The sequence below is a fragment of the Eupeodes corollae genome, chromosome 1, assembly GCF_945859685.1.
Source record: "Eupeodes corollae chromosome 1, idEupCoro1.1, whole genome shotgun sequence".
NCBI classification, from domain to species: Eukaryota; Metazoa; Arthropoda; class Insecta; order Diptera; family Syrphidae; genus Eupeodes; species Eupeodes corollae.
Window position 1 is genome coordinate 2,849,582 of NC_079147.1, and position 18,092 is coordinate 2,867,673.

The 18,092-nt window shown below is 34.6% G+C and overlaps 2 protein-coding genes across 2 annotated transcripts in view; both read right to left on the reverse strand.

Moving 5' to 3' along the window:
- The window catches only part of LOC129942635 (probable sodium/potassium/calcium exchanger CG1090), a 93,131-nt gene extending 83,474 nt beyond the window's left edge, over positions 1-9,657 (reverse strand). Inside the window, exon 1 of the mRNA XM_056051657.1 lies at positions 9,516-9,657. The gene's annotated coding sequence lies outside the window, so the exon portion shown is untranslated. The remainder of the gene's footprint in view (positions 1-9,515) is intronic.
- Positions 9,658-9,727: 70 nt separating this feature from the next.
- LOC129942639 (uncharacterized) lies at positions 9,728-15,776 on the reverse strand. The gene is made up of 4 exons (XM_056051662.1): positions 15,336-15,776; positions 15,099-15,241; positions 10,412-10,499; positions 9,728-10,338 (listed from the first exon to the last, which is right to left on the reverse strand). Exons 2-4 carry the CDS (start codon positions 15,225-15,227, stop codon positions 9,875-9,877), a joined length of 681 nt encoding a protein of 226 aa, XP_055907637.1. The 5' UTR covers positions 15,228-15,241; positions 15,336-15,776; the 3' UTR covers positions 9,728-9,874.
- Between the last annotated feature and the right edge of the window lie 2,316 nt (positions 15,777-18,092).

An 18,092-nucleotide genomic window follows, 5' to 3' on the forward strand; every position in this document is an offset into this window, starting at 1 on the left:
TTGATTTAATTTTAAGGTGAAACATAATACATAGTGTATAAGTAAATTGCTCCTAGACTTTTATAAGAGCCTCCAATCTCTTAACTGGTATCGTTTTCCATTGCCAATGACATACTTTCCCCTTTGCAATTAAATAAACATCCATTGATTTCATTTCAAAAAATACTTTTTTTTCAATACTAAAATTAATAATTAAAATTAATTGATTAATTATTTAATTATTGAAGAAAAGCTAGATTTAGAGAAAGGTTCTCAACAACAGACCACTAACGTACAATGAATGAACTAACAGAAAAATGAAATGAATATAGGCTACGACTTTAGCAAGATTTTGACTCCGATGATACGATATGGTCCTCCCTTACAAAAAAAAATCAAATCATAAACCCAAATTTTGTAGAGACGATTAAAAATATTTACATATGTACATATGTATGTAGAAAAATAACACAGCACGAATAAAAGCAGAGAATATCGGACGCAAGTTTAATATAACAAGAGGATTTAGACAAGAAGATATTTTCCAAAAACCTAATTGGAAGGCAAATTATGGCATAAAGCTATGTGGACAAGTTTTTAACAATTTAAGATTTGCAGACGATATAGTTTTTAAGCTACACATATTCAAGACATGTTGTGTAAAAATAAAAAAATAAAAAAACGAAAACTAAAATCGTGACAAATCACGTTGGAAGAAGAAAAAATTCAATACGTGAAAATAACATACCTATACAATTTGTGACATCCAAAATCATTTACGGTCCAAGAAAATGGAGAAATTAACAGACGCATCACGTGTAGCTGGACACCATTCTGGAGCCTTAAACATATTTTACAATTGGACCAAAGTGCAGAAACAATTAAATATATATTCGATTCTGATATTCTACCGATCCTTACTTACGGACTACAAGCCATGAGCTGAACTGTAAAAACACTTGGCCAAATAAAAACATGTCAGACAAAAATGAAAAGAAGAATTCTGAACATACGACCAAGTCATAAAGTACGAAATAAAGATATTCTAAATAGAACCATAATCATTGACGTCATAAAAAGAACATGTATCTAGACTTGAGGACCAAATATGGACAAAAATGTCAAGGAAATGGAGACCAAAGAACAATTAATCAACAGGACGACCAGATTAAAGATGTGGTGACGATCTATTACAAATTGGTAAAACGAAGCCAAAAATAGAGACACATGCACAGCCTTGGGGGATGCTTATGCCAACAACCAAAATTATCACTTTTCAAATTTTGCGTTATTCTTTAATTCAATATACAAATTTTAAAGTTATAATTCCATAGTTTTAATATCGTACATTTTTTTATTTTAAATTTTAACAAACAATACTTTTTCTTTTAACTCTTTAAAACTTTTAGTTAAGAATATTATAAATACTCATTACAATGTTTATATTACAAGAATAGAAAATATCCAAAAAAAAGTTACAAGATTTGTAGTACATAAACTAGGCTGGAACATTGAAATGCCTTCATGTAACGTTAGATGTCAGCTTATTGGTATGCAAACATTAGAAAACCGCCGACGTAAGATGTTTGCCATAAATTTTGTCAGTGATATTTTATCATATCATATCAATTGTCCTTATTTATTATCGCTAATTAATCTTTACGCTCCTTCTAGAGAACCAAGAATTCGAACCTTATTCCGGGAAAACGTTCATAGAGTAAATTTTGCGTTTAATGAACCCATAACTCGCAGTGTTAAAGAGATTAATAATGTATCACATCATATAGATTTTAATTTTCATTTGAGTAGAAATTCATTCGAGAATTTGTCGAACTTATTGTAATTATAATTTTTTTGTATGTAGCTTTAATTTTATAATGATTCAATGAATATTTTAAAAAAATCGGTAGTCTATTTGAAATTGTAAACTCTAATTGATATTAAATAAATTAAATAAATAAGGAATTAAATAAATACATGGAATCATCAAACTGAGGAAATCAAAGCTTATTATAATAAAAGTTGTAAAACCTTATATTATGTAAGTCTTCTAGTTAATTTTAGTTTTCAAAACATTTGCTTGCTTTTTCTAAAAACCTTATACAATCATTTTTTACAATACAAAAAATTAGATATCTTTCTACTGCTCCCCAATGTTCTCTTAACTACCTTGAAGCAATAGCATAGAAAAGATCTTTATTAAATAAAATCTTCACTTAAAAAAAGTGAACTTTTTTATGCTTTTTATAAATGCTAAGCAAAACAATGCCTTATATGTTTCTTTTGAAAGCTTCTACCGTTTACGATGCATGTCATTTGATTACTTTTTGTTTTTTGTCAATCTAATTTAAAAATATTCAAATTTTCATTTCCATTTGTTACTTAATACATTTTGAGTAGGTATCAGAAAAGTAGTAATTCGTCGCAGGATATTTTATAGATTTAAAAATAATTTCACCCACATGCCTACATTTGTCTGCTTTGATATTATGTTTTCAGAATATCATTCAGGTCTTTACAATTGACTTTGCCTTCTTAAATCCTTTAACAATCCTTTTCAATAACAAAGACCATGCCGACAAAGTAGAAATCCTAATTATTAACCTGAATGAAATGTACGTCCGCCTCCGCAAGCACAAGCCATGCAAATAATTATCTTGATAATCATTAAATTTTCCACAACCATTTATCACAAATTTTTGCACAGAAATTTAGTAATCCTTTTACTCTTATTATAGACCTGCATTTGAAATCATTCCAATAGGGAGTCTCGTCTCCACTCTGTCTAGCAGTTATTGCAAGAAATTTCCCAAGCAAAGCCTGACAAGAAAAAATACAATGTCTTTTCCTCTTTTGTTGATTTCTACCTGCTCATTGTTACAATATGATTTTTATCCTTGCCCTCCTCATCATCGTGTTCTATTGTCATCAATGACTTCTTGGCATCACAAATTTAAGTTTGTTTTTCTCACCATCATGTCCAGCAAAATGTCCTCACTTAGTTTAGTTACCAGGATCTTCTCTATTCATTCATTAACTGTGGCCAATAAAGCATTCACGGGGTTCTTGGTTATGCTACGGATTCCTGAGCATAATCGAGACAAAAGACTGCTTTTATCTTCCTAGTTTTTATTCTTCTTCTTCTTAGTGCTCATAAAAACCTTCACATAGACGACAGATAGCAATTCAAATAGAAAAAGGATAGTAACCAGATAGGGGCGTGCAGGTATCACCTACCTGTTTGGATTCGATATTTTTGTATTGTCCTCATCATTTTCACACCATTCTTGCGTTTGATAGCGTAACAGACAGTCCTCGATCACACTTGCACTTCTTTTATCGATAATAATCGTTATTAATTTTCGTAATTTATCTACTTTAGGACTTAACGCACTGAATCGATGTGGACAATTGCACTGATTTGACATTTGAGGGGAGGAACACATTCTTTTATAAGGTATATTGGGCCATTTATCAATGGATGACAAATGCGAATATTCGACCATCACCTGTAGAATGATATCATGTCTTACAAAGCAGGTTCAACATTATTTCTGTTTTATTATTTGTAGAGACAAGATTTGTAGAAGGACACACAGAGGTTAGTAAAATAAGTAAATCTAACTTGACAAAGAACAATTTTATTGGATAGTGAGGGGCGTCTATCGATAAAAGTACGTAACTTGTTTTTAAAAATGTGTTACTCATTTAAATAAGAGATAAAAGCTAATCAGTTGCAATTTGAGTCACATTTTGAACGAACTCAATTTACTTATATAACTTCAGGCTTCATTAATAATACAATGATACCTACACTCTTCAACAGAGTGACCCTTTCAAGCAAATCCCCAATTTAAAAGCTCTTCTTTAAAAGAAAGATCAATTTTGTATACTATTTCAACTAGAATTTGTAGCAATTATAATTCATGTTGTTATAATATTAATTCCGTTTTAGATATTCTTTGATTAGTTTTATTATTAATTATTTATTATTAGTGTTATTTTTCAGCATGATTTGCTTTCAAATTGTTTTAACTCATTCGTTCTTTATAAAAACTAAACGTCTTAATAACTAAAATTTTCTATGGGCACGAATTTATATCCTGTGCAGGGAAAGTTGGTGAACATCGGGTGCCTAGTCCCTCAACTGGAGATTGGGTTCCAACCCCAGTGGAAAGTTGTTGGGGGCAGCAAACGAGAGAGGGGGGGGGGAGAGATGTTTCCACTAAGGCACCTCTCCTTATCCAGGCGGCAGCGGACGAATTCTCGAGATAGAATCAACGGTGGCGTCTACAGTTCCAGTAAGGTCGAACTACTTAGTGAACACCTTATAGGGCTTCTTCGACATATTCGGAGCCCAGGCCTATAAGGAGCGGTTCATCCGGTTATACTAAGGATCTGGCCTTCCAGGTTGGGGGTTGTGCCGTCGGGGTGACTTCCTGGCCACGTAAAAACATCATAGTTTCGAAGCAATAACAAGCCTCGGATACGGACGAATTCACTGTTGACAACCCACGCAAACGAAATAAGGACAACGAACTTCGGATATGTACGAGGGATGTCACAACAGGAATGAGGTTCGTAAATTTTACCAAAAGGTAAAAAAAAACCTCCCAAGGGTACCAGCCACGAACCGAAGCCTGTAAAGACGATCAAGGGAACATCGTAGTAGAACCACAGTCGATGCTGAGAATATGGAAAGATCACTTCTCCAAATTATATAACGGCGATGAAGAACCGAATTCCGCATGCACCAACTCATCTGCAAAATATGGTCGGAAGAAAGCATGCCCGATGAGTGGAATGTCAGCATAGTGTGCCCGATGCATAAGAAAGGAGACCCTCTAAACTGCGCCAACTACAGAGGCATCAGTCTCCTTAACATTGCGTATAAGATCCTCTCTGCCGTATTATGTGAACGTCTGAAGCCATTCGTCAACAACCTGATTGGTCCTTATCAGTGTGGCTTCAGACCAGGAAAGTCCACTATCGACCAAATATTCACACTACGGCAGATCTTGGAAAAAACCCAGGAGCTTCAAATCGATACCCACCATCTCTTTATCGATTTTAAAGCCGCGTATGACAGCATCTATAGGGAAGAGCTCTACCGAGCAATGTCTAGTTTTGGCATCCCTGTCAAACTTATCCGTTTGTGCAGAATGACGATGGAGAATGCACGCTGCACTATCAAGGTCGGAAAAGATCTTACCGATGCATTTGATGTCAAAAAAGGTTTTAGACAAGGCGATGCACTGTCATGCGACTTCTTCAACATCGTTCTGGAAAGAATTGTGCAAAACTCAACCGTCAACACTAGAGGCACAATCTTCCAAAAATCCATCCAATTACTCGGATACGCAGATGATATTGACATAATTGGAAGATCAAAGCGTGATGTCAGTGGAGCGTTTTTGAGCATTGCGACGGAAGCGAAGAAGATGGGTTTAGTGGTCAATGAGGGCAAGACCAAGTATATGCTGTCATCAAAAAAGGACACTGAACGACGACGTCTTGGACAAAACGTCACCATGGACAGCTATAACTTTGAGGTAGTTAAGGACTTTGTCTACCTAGGCACCGCTATTAATGCAGACGACACCAGCGCTGAAATCAAACGAAGAATAACTCTTGCAAATCGCTGCTTCTTTGGACTTAGAAGGCAATTGAGAAGTAAAGTCCTCTCTCGAGCATGTAAAATCACCATCTATAAGACACTCATCATCCCGGTTCTCATTTATGGCGCTGAGGCCTGGACCCTGTCAAAGAAAGATGAGAGCGTCTTAGGATGCTTGGAGAGAAAAATTCTTCGGGTGATTTTTGGTCCCGTACGCATAGATGGAGAATGGAGGAGAAGATATAACGACGAACTGTACGGGCTGTACAGCGACACTGACCTAGTTAGCAGAATTAAAGTCCAACGGCTTAGATGGCTAGGTCATGTAGAGCGGATGGACATCAACGCTCCAGCCCGGAAGGTCTTCGAATCCAATCCCGAGGGACGGCGCAGTAGAGGAAGACCGCGACTCAGGTGGCGCACCCAGGTGGGAGAGGACCTCAACCAACTTGGCGTGCGAAACTGGAGACAGATAGCTAGGGACCGAGCTGGCTGGAGACGCTTGTTGGTTGAGGCCCAGGTCCGCCCCGGACTGTAGCGCCACCTTAAGTAAGTAAGCAGGGAAAGTTGTTATATTTGTAATATCTCTTAAATAATTAATTTTGTCTACAGCACCACAAAGAAAGGAGTGTTGGTGCGAAATGCAGTCTTGGTTTGAATATGCTTTTAACGCTTTTGATTATTAAACAAATATACTTTTATTAATTTTTGTTGCTTTGATAAATGCAGCTACTACAGCTTTCCCCCTGCACAAGTGCACATACATGAGGGCAACACGGCCGTGAGGGATTTTACCGAAATAGTAATCAATAAAGTAAAATGTATTTAAAGAAAGCGATTGTGATAATTCTTTCTTAGATATGAGGATACTAACAAAATTTGCAGTTTTTGAAACTTTAAATATGATAAAGGACTTAAATTATTACACTAAGAGGACAATTAATAGAGCTCCAAAAATGAATCCACGATTATTTAAAAGCTATTTTCAAAAACATTTTAACACCCTTTTTGTCATATACAGATATGGACATTAAAATAGAAACACCAAACAGTTTTTCAATTTTTTTTTTTTTTTTTGAATTAAAAAGATTTTTTTCAAGTTTGGAATTGATTTTCTTATTTTCTTTCTTTCAAACTAAAATTATCCATTATTTATATTAAAATTATAACTAAAAATATTTAAAATTTGTTAATGTAAAAGGAACAAATTTCGTGGACATTAAACTAGATACACAGATTAAAAAAAAAAAGAAAAAATTAAATGCAAAGCTATACTGGATTTCAAAATTATTTTAATATCTGGTATACTGGCTTTAATTACAGTGTGACATCTCTTGGACATTAAGTCAAATAATCGCCGGCATCTGTCAATTAAAATATTTTACCACTCCTGTTGAACCATCCTTCACAGTTCAGCTTCATTTCTTGTAACGGTTTGCGTACCATCACTTCCGAACAAATGTATCTTTGTTTCGTCCATCCACTTTTTTCCTCCTTTTGGCCCTCTCCAATCAAAATAATTGTGGGCGACTTTAAACCGCATTGTTATATTTTTTTCATTAGAAAGGGCATTATTCTTGCGATCCTTCTGGACAAGTTAGCTTCAATAAGTCTTTTACGAGCAGTTTAGGAAGCTATTGGGACCTGTAGTTTGTTTTTTATTCCCCCTGAGGCGCAAATTATCTTTCAGTCTTCTCTTGGGGTTGTTTTCCTTGGTTTTCCCAGCTGTTTTTTGGCTCAATTGGTCAATTTTTTTTGCAATCAACTTGAGAGATTTGCTCTTTATTCTGGCTATATCCCTCACTTCGTAGAACTAAAATTACAGCTTTCTCTTCAAGGGAATAAATAAATTTTAATATTATTAAAATAATTTAAATTTACTTCCTAAAGTGAACTTTTTGTTTTAAAAAAATATTAAAAGCTAATATTTTTGATACTAGTTAAATATTAAAGTCTGTGTTCCAATTTGTTTCTATTTTAATGTCCACCAAAACCAAAGTCTTACCTAGGGAACGGTTCATCTCCAAACAATCAACAAGCAAAAAAATAAAAACCCATGTTATTTAGCATAAGAGTCTACCTTTTTTGATAACGGTTAAATTTACTTCTAGTGCATGTTGTTTTTATTTGGTTTTACACCTAGCAACTCACTCTGTGTCTATTTTAATGTCCATATCTGTATGCTTATTTTAGCCGTACTACACGAATATGGAATGTTTAGAATCTTAAAAAATGCTAGATGGTATAGATATTAAATTATCATCACCTAGAGGAACGCCTCAAGGAAGTGCACCTTCATATCTCTTCTGGATTCTGGTCACGAACATAATCTTCGCCAGACTGTAATGCAGTAATGTCAAAAAATAAACTCATATAGCTTTTGTAGCGCGAGAAATTCCTCACTACTATTGGCAAACAATTGAACCAAAATATTGCGACTTGACGATTAACCACTTTTTAAACAGACTTAGCACTTAGTAAATAGGAGGAAAATCTCAGATTATATAATTCTTAGTATAGTATAAAAAGCTGAACTAGATAGGGTCTTCAGAAGAAACTGTGCACTGAATCCTTAAATCATAATTGCAATCGTTAGACTTATGATAACATGATGATTGACGACTTATGATTTAATGCTTTGAAGACAGCTATGAACCTTCAACAATGGTACAGAGAATGAGGCAATACTCAATATTTTACCTACGAACCTATATGCTCAATAAACTGGTGCAAAAAGTGCATTGCGGGTGAGCAAGAACTATTGCTGCAAAACCAGCCACACTGAACAGATTGTACAAAAGTACTTAGGGAGCAATATAAGAATAGACTACATGACACCCTGTTCTCTGAACATGTTGTTTTAAATTTCCATAAAAATATGGCAGCGCGTCATCTCAATTTTTTAATTCGTTTGTTTACAGTCTTGATGAACTTGAGTACGATGGTGCATTGGTTAATGTTGGTATTGATGAACTCCTTAGTATTTTTACTAAAGAAAGAGGGTCATCTCCTTGTAGCTGAGTGGCAAAATCAGTTTCATCTGCCGCTTCGGTTGATGAAAAAAATACAACAAGCTTGCAAGCTACACGTTCAAGTAGCTGGGAATAGTTTTCAAATGTAGCTTCTCTGTTTTATAGGCAACAGTCCTGTCAGCATTTAAATTTTGTATGTAATAGCTAGGACTTCTTGCTTAGGTGCGATATCTTTGAGTTTGTTGTTGTTATGCATTCGATAAGAAGGACTTTGAGGTCCTCGATTGGGATTCTTTCAATAACCATTTGAACACTAGTATTTTGAGCAGATAACTTTTTCGCTTGTTAATAAATGGTCAGGTGATATTTCCCCAACATTTCTTTTTGTAGGTACTCATTAAAAAAAAATAACGGTTTATGAGACCAACGAATAGCGGTGTAGTTAAAAAAAAAAAACAATTATTTATTAGTTGATTCTCAACAAGTAAAGAAGTGGAAAGTGAAACTGGTTGTACTGGCACCAATTAATAGAGCTTTTAACAACTTTTTTAGATAAAGATATCTAATAATTCCTTCTTCTCAGTAACACAACTGTCAAAAATGCAATTCACTTAATGACAACTGAATTAATATTTCAAGAGCCGGCAGCAAATTTTTCGAGAAAAGCGGTAAACGCCTCGATATGAATGTCTGATTTTTTTCTCATCTTACGGCGAAAATTCATCACTGAGAATGGACTGGTCACCCGGTGTAGCTTAGGTTTATCTCAAATAAAGAAATACATAGAGCGTTGGTTTTTTTTTTAATTTCCAGAATTAATGAATATTGACACCACTAAAATACAGAGCAGTTATGCCTTAATTGATTTAAACATATTCGACATTTTAACCAAAACAAATTACTCTAGAAATTATTTTAACTTAATTGATGACAAAAGTAGAACTTACCTAAAATATTATCCTAGACTTCATTATCTTGTTGATTGAAGAAGCGTTGTTTGAAGTTTATAAATTATTTTTTGTGTTTTACTATTTACATAATATTTTAACAAACAAACAAGAACTAGGTATGAGTTGAAGAGGAAAAAGACATTGTTTTTAATAAAAATATTTATAATTTAATTCATTATATTCGATTCATTTTTTTTTTTTTGACACCGTATTGTGTTTTTTGTTTATTTTTGATTTTCTAGTTTCGTTACTTATATAAACTTATTGACTTTTTTGTTAAGTAGAAAAACTTATTAATAAAACTGAGAGATTCAATATTTTTTAAAACAAAAATAAAAGGCAAATTGTTGGCATTTTCAATAGAGCATTATAGCACTTTGATTTTTCTCCTCAGACGGCGGCTCGAACCGATGATCTTCTCTGTGTTCACGTCTTTTTGCATAAATCAAAACGATGATATTTATCAGGACAACTAGTATCGACAAAACAAGCATGAAGAAACTAAAGCCAAACGAAGCAGTGCCATGACTATACCAGCGCATCTTTGTTCGATCTTTCAATGATAATACATTGTGAGTAAGGTACTGATAGAACTGAATAACCCAACATGCAAATGCAACTATCTGCGACGATGCTGAGGAAATATTTGAAACAAAAAGCAAAATCATTGTGCCTCGTTTTTTTGAAGCTGATGCCGCTTTTATAACAGATGCTATCGCAGCAATTGCACAGCTTAAAAGCCCAAATCCAGTTCCTAGTGCTGTAACTAGCCACAGCCAAAAGCTCATTACATCTGGTTCAGATGTAATAAATGTGTAAACTATCCGTTAAATAAAAAAAGAACATTATTAATAACAAAACATGAAAAATTAATAAAAGTATAATTATATTACCATTGACGGCATCAGGTCGATTTCCGTAACCAACATTTAAGTCTCTGTTCCCGAAGAAGAGGCCGTAATTAACATTTCCAAAGGATTCCTTATAAAAATAAAATACATCGTTATACATATTAAATACTTAAAATCTGTAAAACAATATAAATGTAGTCTAGATCGTTCACTGTGGTAAAGTTTAAAAAAAAAATCACAAGATTTGCTTCAATAGATCTTATCACTCAAAATCGACTGTAACTTTAGATTTATTTTAAAACAATCTGGTTTGGAAGCGCCTTTGAGAGCTGCAATCAAACATTAAATAAAAATTGGCAAATCAATATTTGTCAGTTATGAACAACTTACGGGTAATTTTTTAGCTATTATGTTTTTGGCAACACTGGTTTAAACAGCTGAGCACGTTTCGTGTTTTGTTTCACTGTCAAAAATCTTCAGTTCGGTCTATAATTTAACCATGCATCGTTTTACAAACAAACAACGCTTGCAAATTATTGAATTTTATTGTCAAAATACGTGCTCTGTTACGAAAGTTCATAGCGCGAAAAGTTGTGTGTCTTTTTTTCTTATTGGGTACGTAAATAAACAGAATTGTCGATTTTAAGTGAATATCAGCCAGAAGCATTGCAAGAGCTACCAATGCATCCAGAAAAAGTCACAGTTTGGTGCGGCTTATGGGCTGGTGGCATCATTCGACCGTATTTGTTCAAATGTGATACGAATCGTAACTGTGGATGGTGAGCGCTACCGTGAAATGATATCCAACTTTTCATTGCCCAAAATGCAAGAGCTTGACTTGCATGTGGTTTCAACAAGACGGCGCCACATGCCACACAGCACACGCAACAATAGACTAATTGAGAGGCGAGTTCGGCTAACATTTTATTTCACGTTCGGGACCGGTTATTTGACCGACTTGATCGTGCGATTTAACGTAACGCCTTTAGACTATTTTTTGTGGGGCTATGTTAAAACTCATGTCTATACAGACAAGCCCGCTTCAATTTACGCATTGGAAGGCAATATTGAAGCATTTATTCGTGAGATACCGGACTAAATACTGGAAAGAGTATGCCAAAATTAGACTAAGCGGATGGAAGATATGAGGCGCAGTTAAGTTCAACATTTGCATGATATAATCTTCAAACATTAAATTATATGGACCGTGCTATCGATACAAATAAATATTTCATGCATTTTTCCGAATTGTAAACGTATGTTTAAAAAAAAAAACGTATTAGTATATTTTGTTTGTTTAATAATCCAGTCGAATCGTCATTTGACCTTCAGCGCACAGGGATAGTTTCTTTTATTATATAGTGTGCGGTGAAGCACACTTATTACTCGGTGGGTATATTAATAAACAATCTTGTCCTATTTGGGGTTCTGAAAATCCTCAAGTAATTTTAGAGAAGCCATTACATCCACAAGAGGTCACTGTTTGGTGCACTCTTTGCTCCGGAGGTGTGATTGGACCTTACTTCTTCGAAAACGACGATGGAACGACTGTCACCGTCATTTCGATAACCTCCTTTTTTGCCTGCTATTGAAGAATACGACTTGACTTGAAAATTGAGGTTTCAAAAAAACGGTGCCACATTCCACATGCCACCTCGAGCCAATATTGCAAGAGACATTTACTGGATAAGAATCTAAAAACGAATATGAAAAGCTGAGGGTACTGTTATCAGCGAACAAACAGAAGATCATTTATAAACATAAGGAAGAGCGTCGGAAACAAAACGGAGCCCTGGGGCACACCAGCGTTTATTTTGTTTATTAAATTTGAACCCGTCCAATACTACTTGAATTGAACGGTCCGAAAGGTAGTTTCTAACTTAACTAAGAAGGGATTCATCAATATCAAATACACACATTTGACAAGAGAGCTTGGTGCCAAACTCTATCAAATGCTTTTGAAATATAAAGTGCATTAACTTACTTTCTCCAAGAAGATGTAAAGATTTGTTCCACTGTTCGGTGATATATACCATGAGATCACCAGTGGACCTATTGCAACGAAAGCCATACTGCCGGTCATTAAGAAGCTTCCGTTCTTCAAGATATATCTTAAGCTTAAAATTGAACACCTCTTCAGAACAATAGCGGGGATACTATCCGGGCCAGCGGATTTGTGAATGTCAAGATTGTTAAGTACTCTAGTAACTGCACGATTGCGAAAGAAGATTCGTCCCATAGAATCGTTCACGCTTTCAAGTACAGGTGGAGTCATGTCACTCACTGGCAGCATCCAAATTAACAGCAAACTGTGCTTCAAGCAAATTGGCTTTATCAATAGAGCTTACATAGGGACTGTCATTAGACACGAGCGTAAGAATTCAAAAAGACGTAGTAGTACGCAAAGTCTATCCAATTACTGGCATATGCTGATGACATTGACATAATCGGAAGAACTCAGCGTGATGTCAATGGGGCTTTTGTGAGTATTGAGGCAGAGGCGGCAAAAATGGGTTTAACAGTTAATGAGGGCAAAACAAAGTACATGCTGTTGCCTAGAAAGGACATACAACACCGACGTCTTGGTCAAAACGTCACCATCGACAGACGTAACTTTGAGGTAGTCAAGGCTCCGCTGTAAACGCAGAAAACAACACCAGCGCCGAGATCAAACGCAGAATAACTCTTGCTAACCGCTGTTTCTTTGGACTAAGAAAGCAATTGAGTGGTAAAGTCCTCTCTCGAGGGACCAAAGTGTTGCTATTTAAGACCCTTATCATCCCCGTCCTGCTATACGGTGCAGAAGCATGGACCATTACAAAAGCGGATGAAAGCACCTTGGGTCGGTTCGAGAGAAAAGTTCTTCGTGTGATCTACGGTCCCGTATGCATCGAAGGGGAGTGGAGGAGAAGATGGAACGACGAGCTGTACGGGCTGTACAGCGACGTAGACTTAGCCAGAATAGTAAAAGTCCAACGACTAAGATGGCTGGGTCACGTAGAGCGCATGGAAACCAATGCTCCGGCCCGGAAAGTCTTCGAATCCGCACCCACAGGGCAGCGCAGTAGAGGAAGACCGCGGATCAGGTGGCACGCACAAGAGCAAGGTGACCTCGCCCAACTTGGAGCGCGAAACTGGAAACATCTAGCAAGGGACCGAGCTAGATGGATTGTTGGGTGAGTGGTGAGGCCCTAGTTCACACAGGACTGTAGCGCCACCTTAATTAAGTAAGTAAGACCAGAAACATTTACTACCATTGGGACATTGTAGTATTTTTTGCTGTAATTTTTGGTCATGCAAAAACTTAATGCGTGTCTGGTTACAGGTCTTTCTAGCTTGCTTTGGACATGAGCCTGACAAAGAATATTTAATATGTTTTATTTACGTTTACTTTTGAAACCTAAAAATAAATAAATAAGATTATTAAATAAAATAAATTGTAAATAAGAAATGACTATAATTTGAATGATGGTAAATATTTTTCCTAACAATCAATCAATTACAAGTCTTTTTCAGCTTTGATATCCAGATTTTCATTCTTAAAATACATAATTCATAATTAAAATGTTTTAAACGATATAAAATAAAATCAAAATTGTTTAAATGAGGCAGAAATAGCAAAATAGTCTTAGTACAATTATTTCCGTTTTTGTAGGGCAAATAGTATTAACACATTAAACTGAAAGTGCCCACAGATCAGCATTTATTTAAAATAAAATTAATATTGAACAAATAGTGAAATAAACGTTCTTTCTCTTTAAAGTCTGTAAGCTTAATCTAAACCGCGTCTATTATCTAATACAATAACGCTAAGTGATTAAAAATAGATTTTTTGAAACAATTTACGAAAAGGGTATCCCTAACTCAAGATAAATTACTAAAAACTGTGTTTTAACCGCGCTTCTTATTTTTAAAAAAGAAACAGTTAATATAATGATGACATGTTGTAATTTTTGGTGCAACATTAAACAACTAACTAACTAACACTTTTTTTGCCTTATTTTATTGGAATACAAAATATTCATAAATAGAAATTGAAAAAAGCCCTAAAACGCAGAAATATTGGCAATCATGTCCCTTCTCGTAGAAGCACCGTTTTTTAGTTCAGTTTTTTGATATTCATGTATTTCCATAAGTTAATTTAGCTTAATTGAGTTAGTTCTTTTAATTTGTTTAAAAAAAAACTATTGCGTGTAGTTTCAACCTCTTATTCATAAATTTGGGTTTAATTCCCGAATTTAAAGCTACTTACGTTGAATCAATTTTGAAATTTTACTTGAGGCTCCTAAACAATCCATAAAATCTCACTAAGCACATCATAGCTAGTGATTCACTCATTACATCAACTTAATATATCTACAAACAACTGCCACCACAGTGCTATTTATTTAAATCATTAAATTACACACAAATGCGCATGCCTTAGATAATAAGTATTTTTGTGTGTCAACGCCAAAAACTAAGCCTCAAGTCTGTGTAAGACGGAAAGCGGAAGACCAGAAAAATGTATACAAAACAAAAAAACAATTACACTTAAAATTCTTCAGTTGAGAGATTACCTTACGCAACTTAACAACTTTATAGCCCTTTGTATCACCAACCGGAACTGTTTGAATTTGAAATGCAATTTTCAATATAAGGAATAACTAAATCACATCATTCTTATACTTGGTCTCCTAACTACTTAGTCTCCTTAATACAAACGTTTTCCTAAATACCAATAGCTTACCGATGTGTTGTATCTTTTCGGCGAAGCTCGGACCCAATAGTTTGTTGTTAGACTGACCAGGAGGAGGCCGATGGCGATGCAGCTTCCGAAAAACGTCGAAAACACCAATGCCCTTGTTTTGATGCTCATTTTTGTTCTCTTATCTAAAAGTAATGAATCACCCAAACATATTGATAAACAAAAGATTTGACTCTAGAACTCTGTGTGTGAGCGCAATGAATCCGCAACAACTCTCACCTTGTGTGCTCCTTTATTTGGCTTTAAATTTCGTTTCTTGTTTTTTTTATTTGGTTTTGTTTCTTCCCCCCTTGAACAAGCGACAAGGTTCTCATCTACCAGAAGTAGCTCATCGTGATGGGCTCTGCTGCTGTTTTCTCTGTACTTTGTAGACCGACGTTTTATTTTATTTGTATGTGCAATGGGAGACCGAGTCAAGTTGTAATTTGAGTAAGGCAAAGCAAGTTATAGCTTTTCCTGGAATTCTACCGTCAAATTTGTATCGGTTACTTAAGTTTAAGTTTGTACCAAGAACGAATAATTAGTTGTACTAATAATACTGAGAATATGTATTTTCTTTGCATTTATTTGATAATAAATTTTTGTTTGGATTTCTTAGTTTCGGGACAAACAAGAAAACAATGCACTTGCTAAATTATTTATCCGAAGTTAACTGAGCGTGCGCATGGGCAAGTGGTCGTAGGCTGGAGCCGCTGAGTTGAGAACGTTGGTACGACTGCGCAGCATATGAGTTCTCAAAAGTGCTGCCAATATGTTTTTACAAAATGTGAGAATTGTTTGATACTTTTCGTCCACGACTATGGACAACTTCAGGAGAAATCGCAATTTACTAATTACAGTTACATTCAATTTACAAACAATTTATTGTCAATTTTACACTTTGAAGTGTAAAGATCATAAACAACAAAATGTCACCTACGATAATTGTTCTTTAATTTTGCATTTGATTTGAATTTGAAAGTTTTGTAAAGTAAGTAAAAGTTGTAAGTTTTAGAAAGAAACAAACTTTTGATTAATAATAAAAATTTTGCACATATAATTGAGGATGAATGGGCTGGAATAATGATGGATTATAATCCAGTGTAACTTTACCATAGTAGCGAATACAAATAAAACTTCTCTGGTATTAATGAATATGAAAGGGTATTTTTAAATTCGAAAATCATATTCAACATTTAGAAAAGCATAATGTTTACACATTATAAACATTTAACAAAGTAAAAAAGATGTTTAAGAATCAATAAAGAACCTAAATAATCGACAGACGTGGAGCTGGTCTTCACTTCACGCATCTCTGCATGTTCTTCTGCTGCCAAACTAAAAGTGTGTGCCCTCAGCCATGTAAATGATGCATAGTTCTGTCAAATAAAATAAAATCAGTCGATATTTCTTTCTTTTTCTTTCTTAAAAATGTATTTGAAAGAAGTACAATATGATTAATGTTATTAGGAATAGAGACATCGTGCAGTACTGCGCTGGGATCCAATGTCAACAGAAAGAAAACAGTAATCCGCGTCTGTAACTGCCATAAGAACCAATGAAAAATAATTCTTGTAATTCATACACTTCGATCCGGATTTAGATAGTTTTTGGACCCTTGTGGAAATTTGTACTTGTTAAACATTTTTCAAAAACTTGTTCCCAAGTATCTTCTGTTTGTTCTGGTATGTGATTTTCTTTAAGGCATATCCATATTTTGTCGGTTGTATGCTTAACCATTTCTCGTAGGGCTGTTTCACCTATGAGAAATTCGTAGAGACCGAATATTGTTTCCTGTTGCAGGGTTCCTATAGAAAATAATATTTTTAATTAAAGAAATAAAAATAAAGAAAGCATCTGGTCTTAAAAAAAATCAAATCGTTTATTTTTAAAGAAGAAATAAATGTCAAATTATTCAAAAATACAACGTTTTATTTAATATTTTTAGTTGAAGACTAATATTAGTATTTTGAAGACATGTTTTCGTCGGGAGCTCAGTAAACAAAAAATGTAAAATCAAGCCAAGCAGCTACTAAGCGGCGCAAATATGTTTATTTCTAGCAATTATCTCTTCTTTTGTTATCGATGAAAGACCGCCCAACTGTCAGCAATTGTGAAATTGAAGAATTTAATGAAAATTTGGAGGTATTCCTTACAGAACCACATAGTGCACCCTAGCAATTATCTCTTCTTTTGTTATCGATGAAAGACCGCCCAACTGTCAGCAATTGTGAAATTGAAAAATTTAATGAAAATTTGGAGGTATTCCTTACAGAACCACATAGTGCACCCGAAGTAACCACACAGATCCAAGCGACTGGAATCAGCAGGATTTGTTGGAATCTTCAAGAAAAAGAAAAAAAAATGTAGACGAAGACAAACCATTTTTACTCTTTGTTACCATCGTTTAAATAACTCAAGAAAGCGAAAAATTTGATGTAAAAATTGGATTTTTGCACGTTTTGAAACGAACAGGTCATAACAGAGAGAGCCTTAAACATAAATAATTTCACAAACGAAATCATCATCATCGAATCAAATTAGTTCGATGTGTAGCCACTCATTTTATTGTCTAAATTCGGAGATACATTTTATGTTAATTTATTGCATTAATAAATTATTTTTTTTAAATTAAAACATAATCTTCAGTGTAACCACCAATCTTACTTCTGGAGATATTGCTTTCCTCCTATTTTTAAAAATTATCAAATGTCGTATCAAAAACAGAAGTCCATCAAAACTTCTGTCGCTCATCCGGAAACAATTATAGAACTTGCTTGGGTGGGATCGGAGGGATCACAAGGCGTTGTGAATTCAACAGGTGAACCCAATATTTCCGTTTGATTACAGGTTTATACCGTCTTTTTATTCAAAAGGCATATATCAGTGCCAATAATTCGTAAAAATCCATATCCAGACATTTTTATTAACTTATGATATCTCTTTCAACAGTAGTACCCGTAGCGTGATGATTAGTAATTCAATTCAATTAAGTAA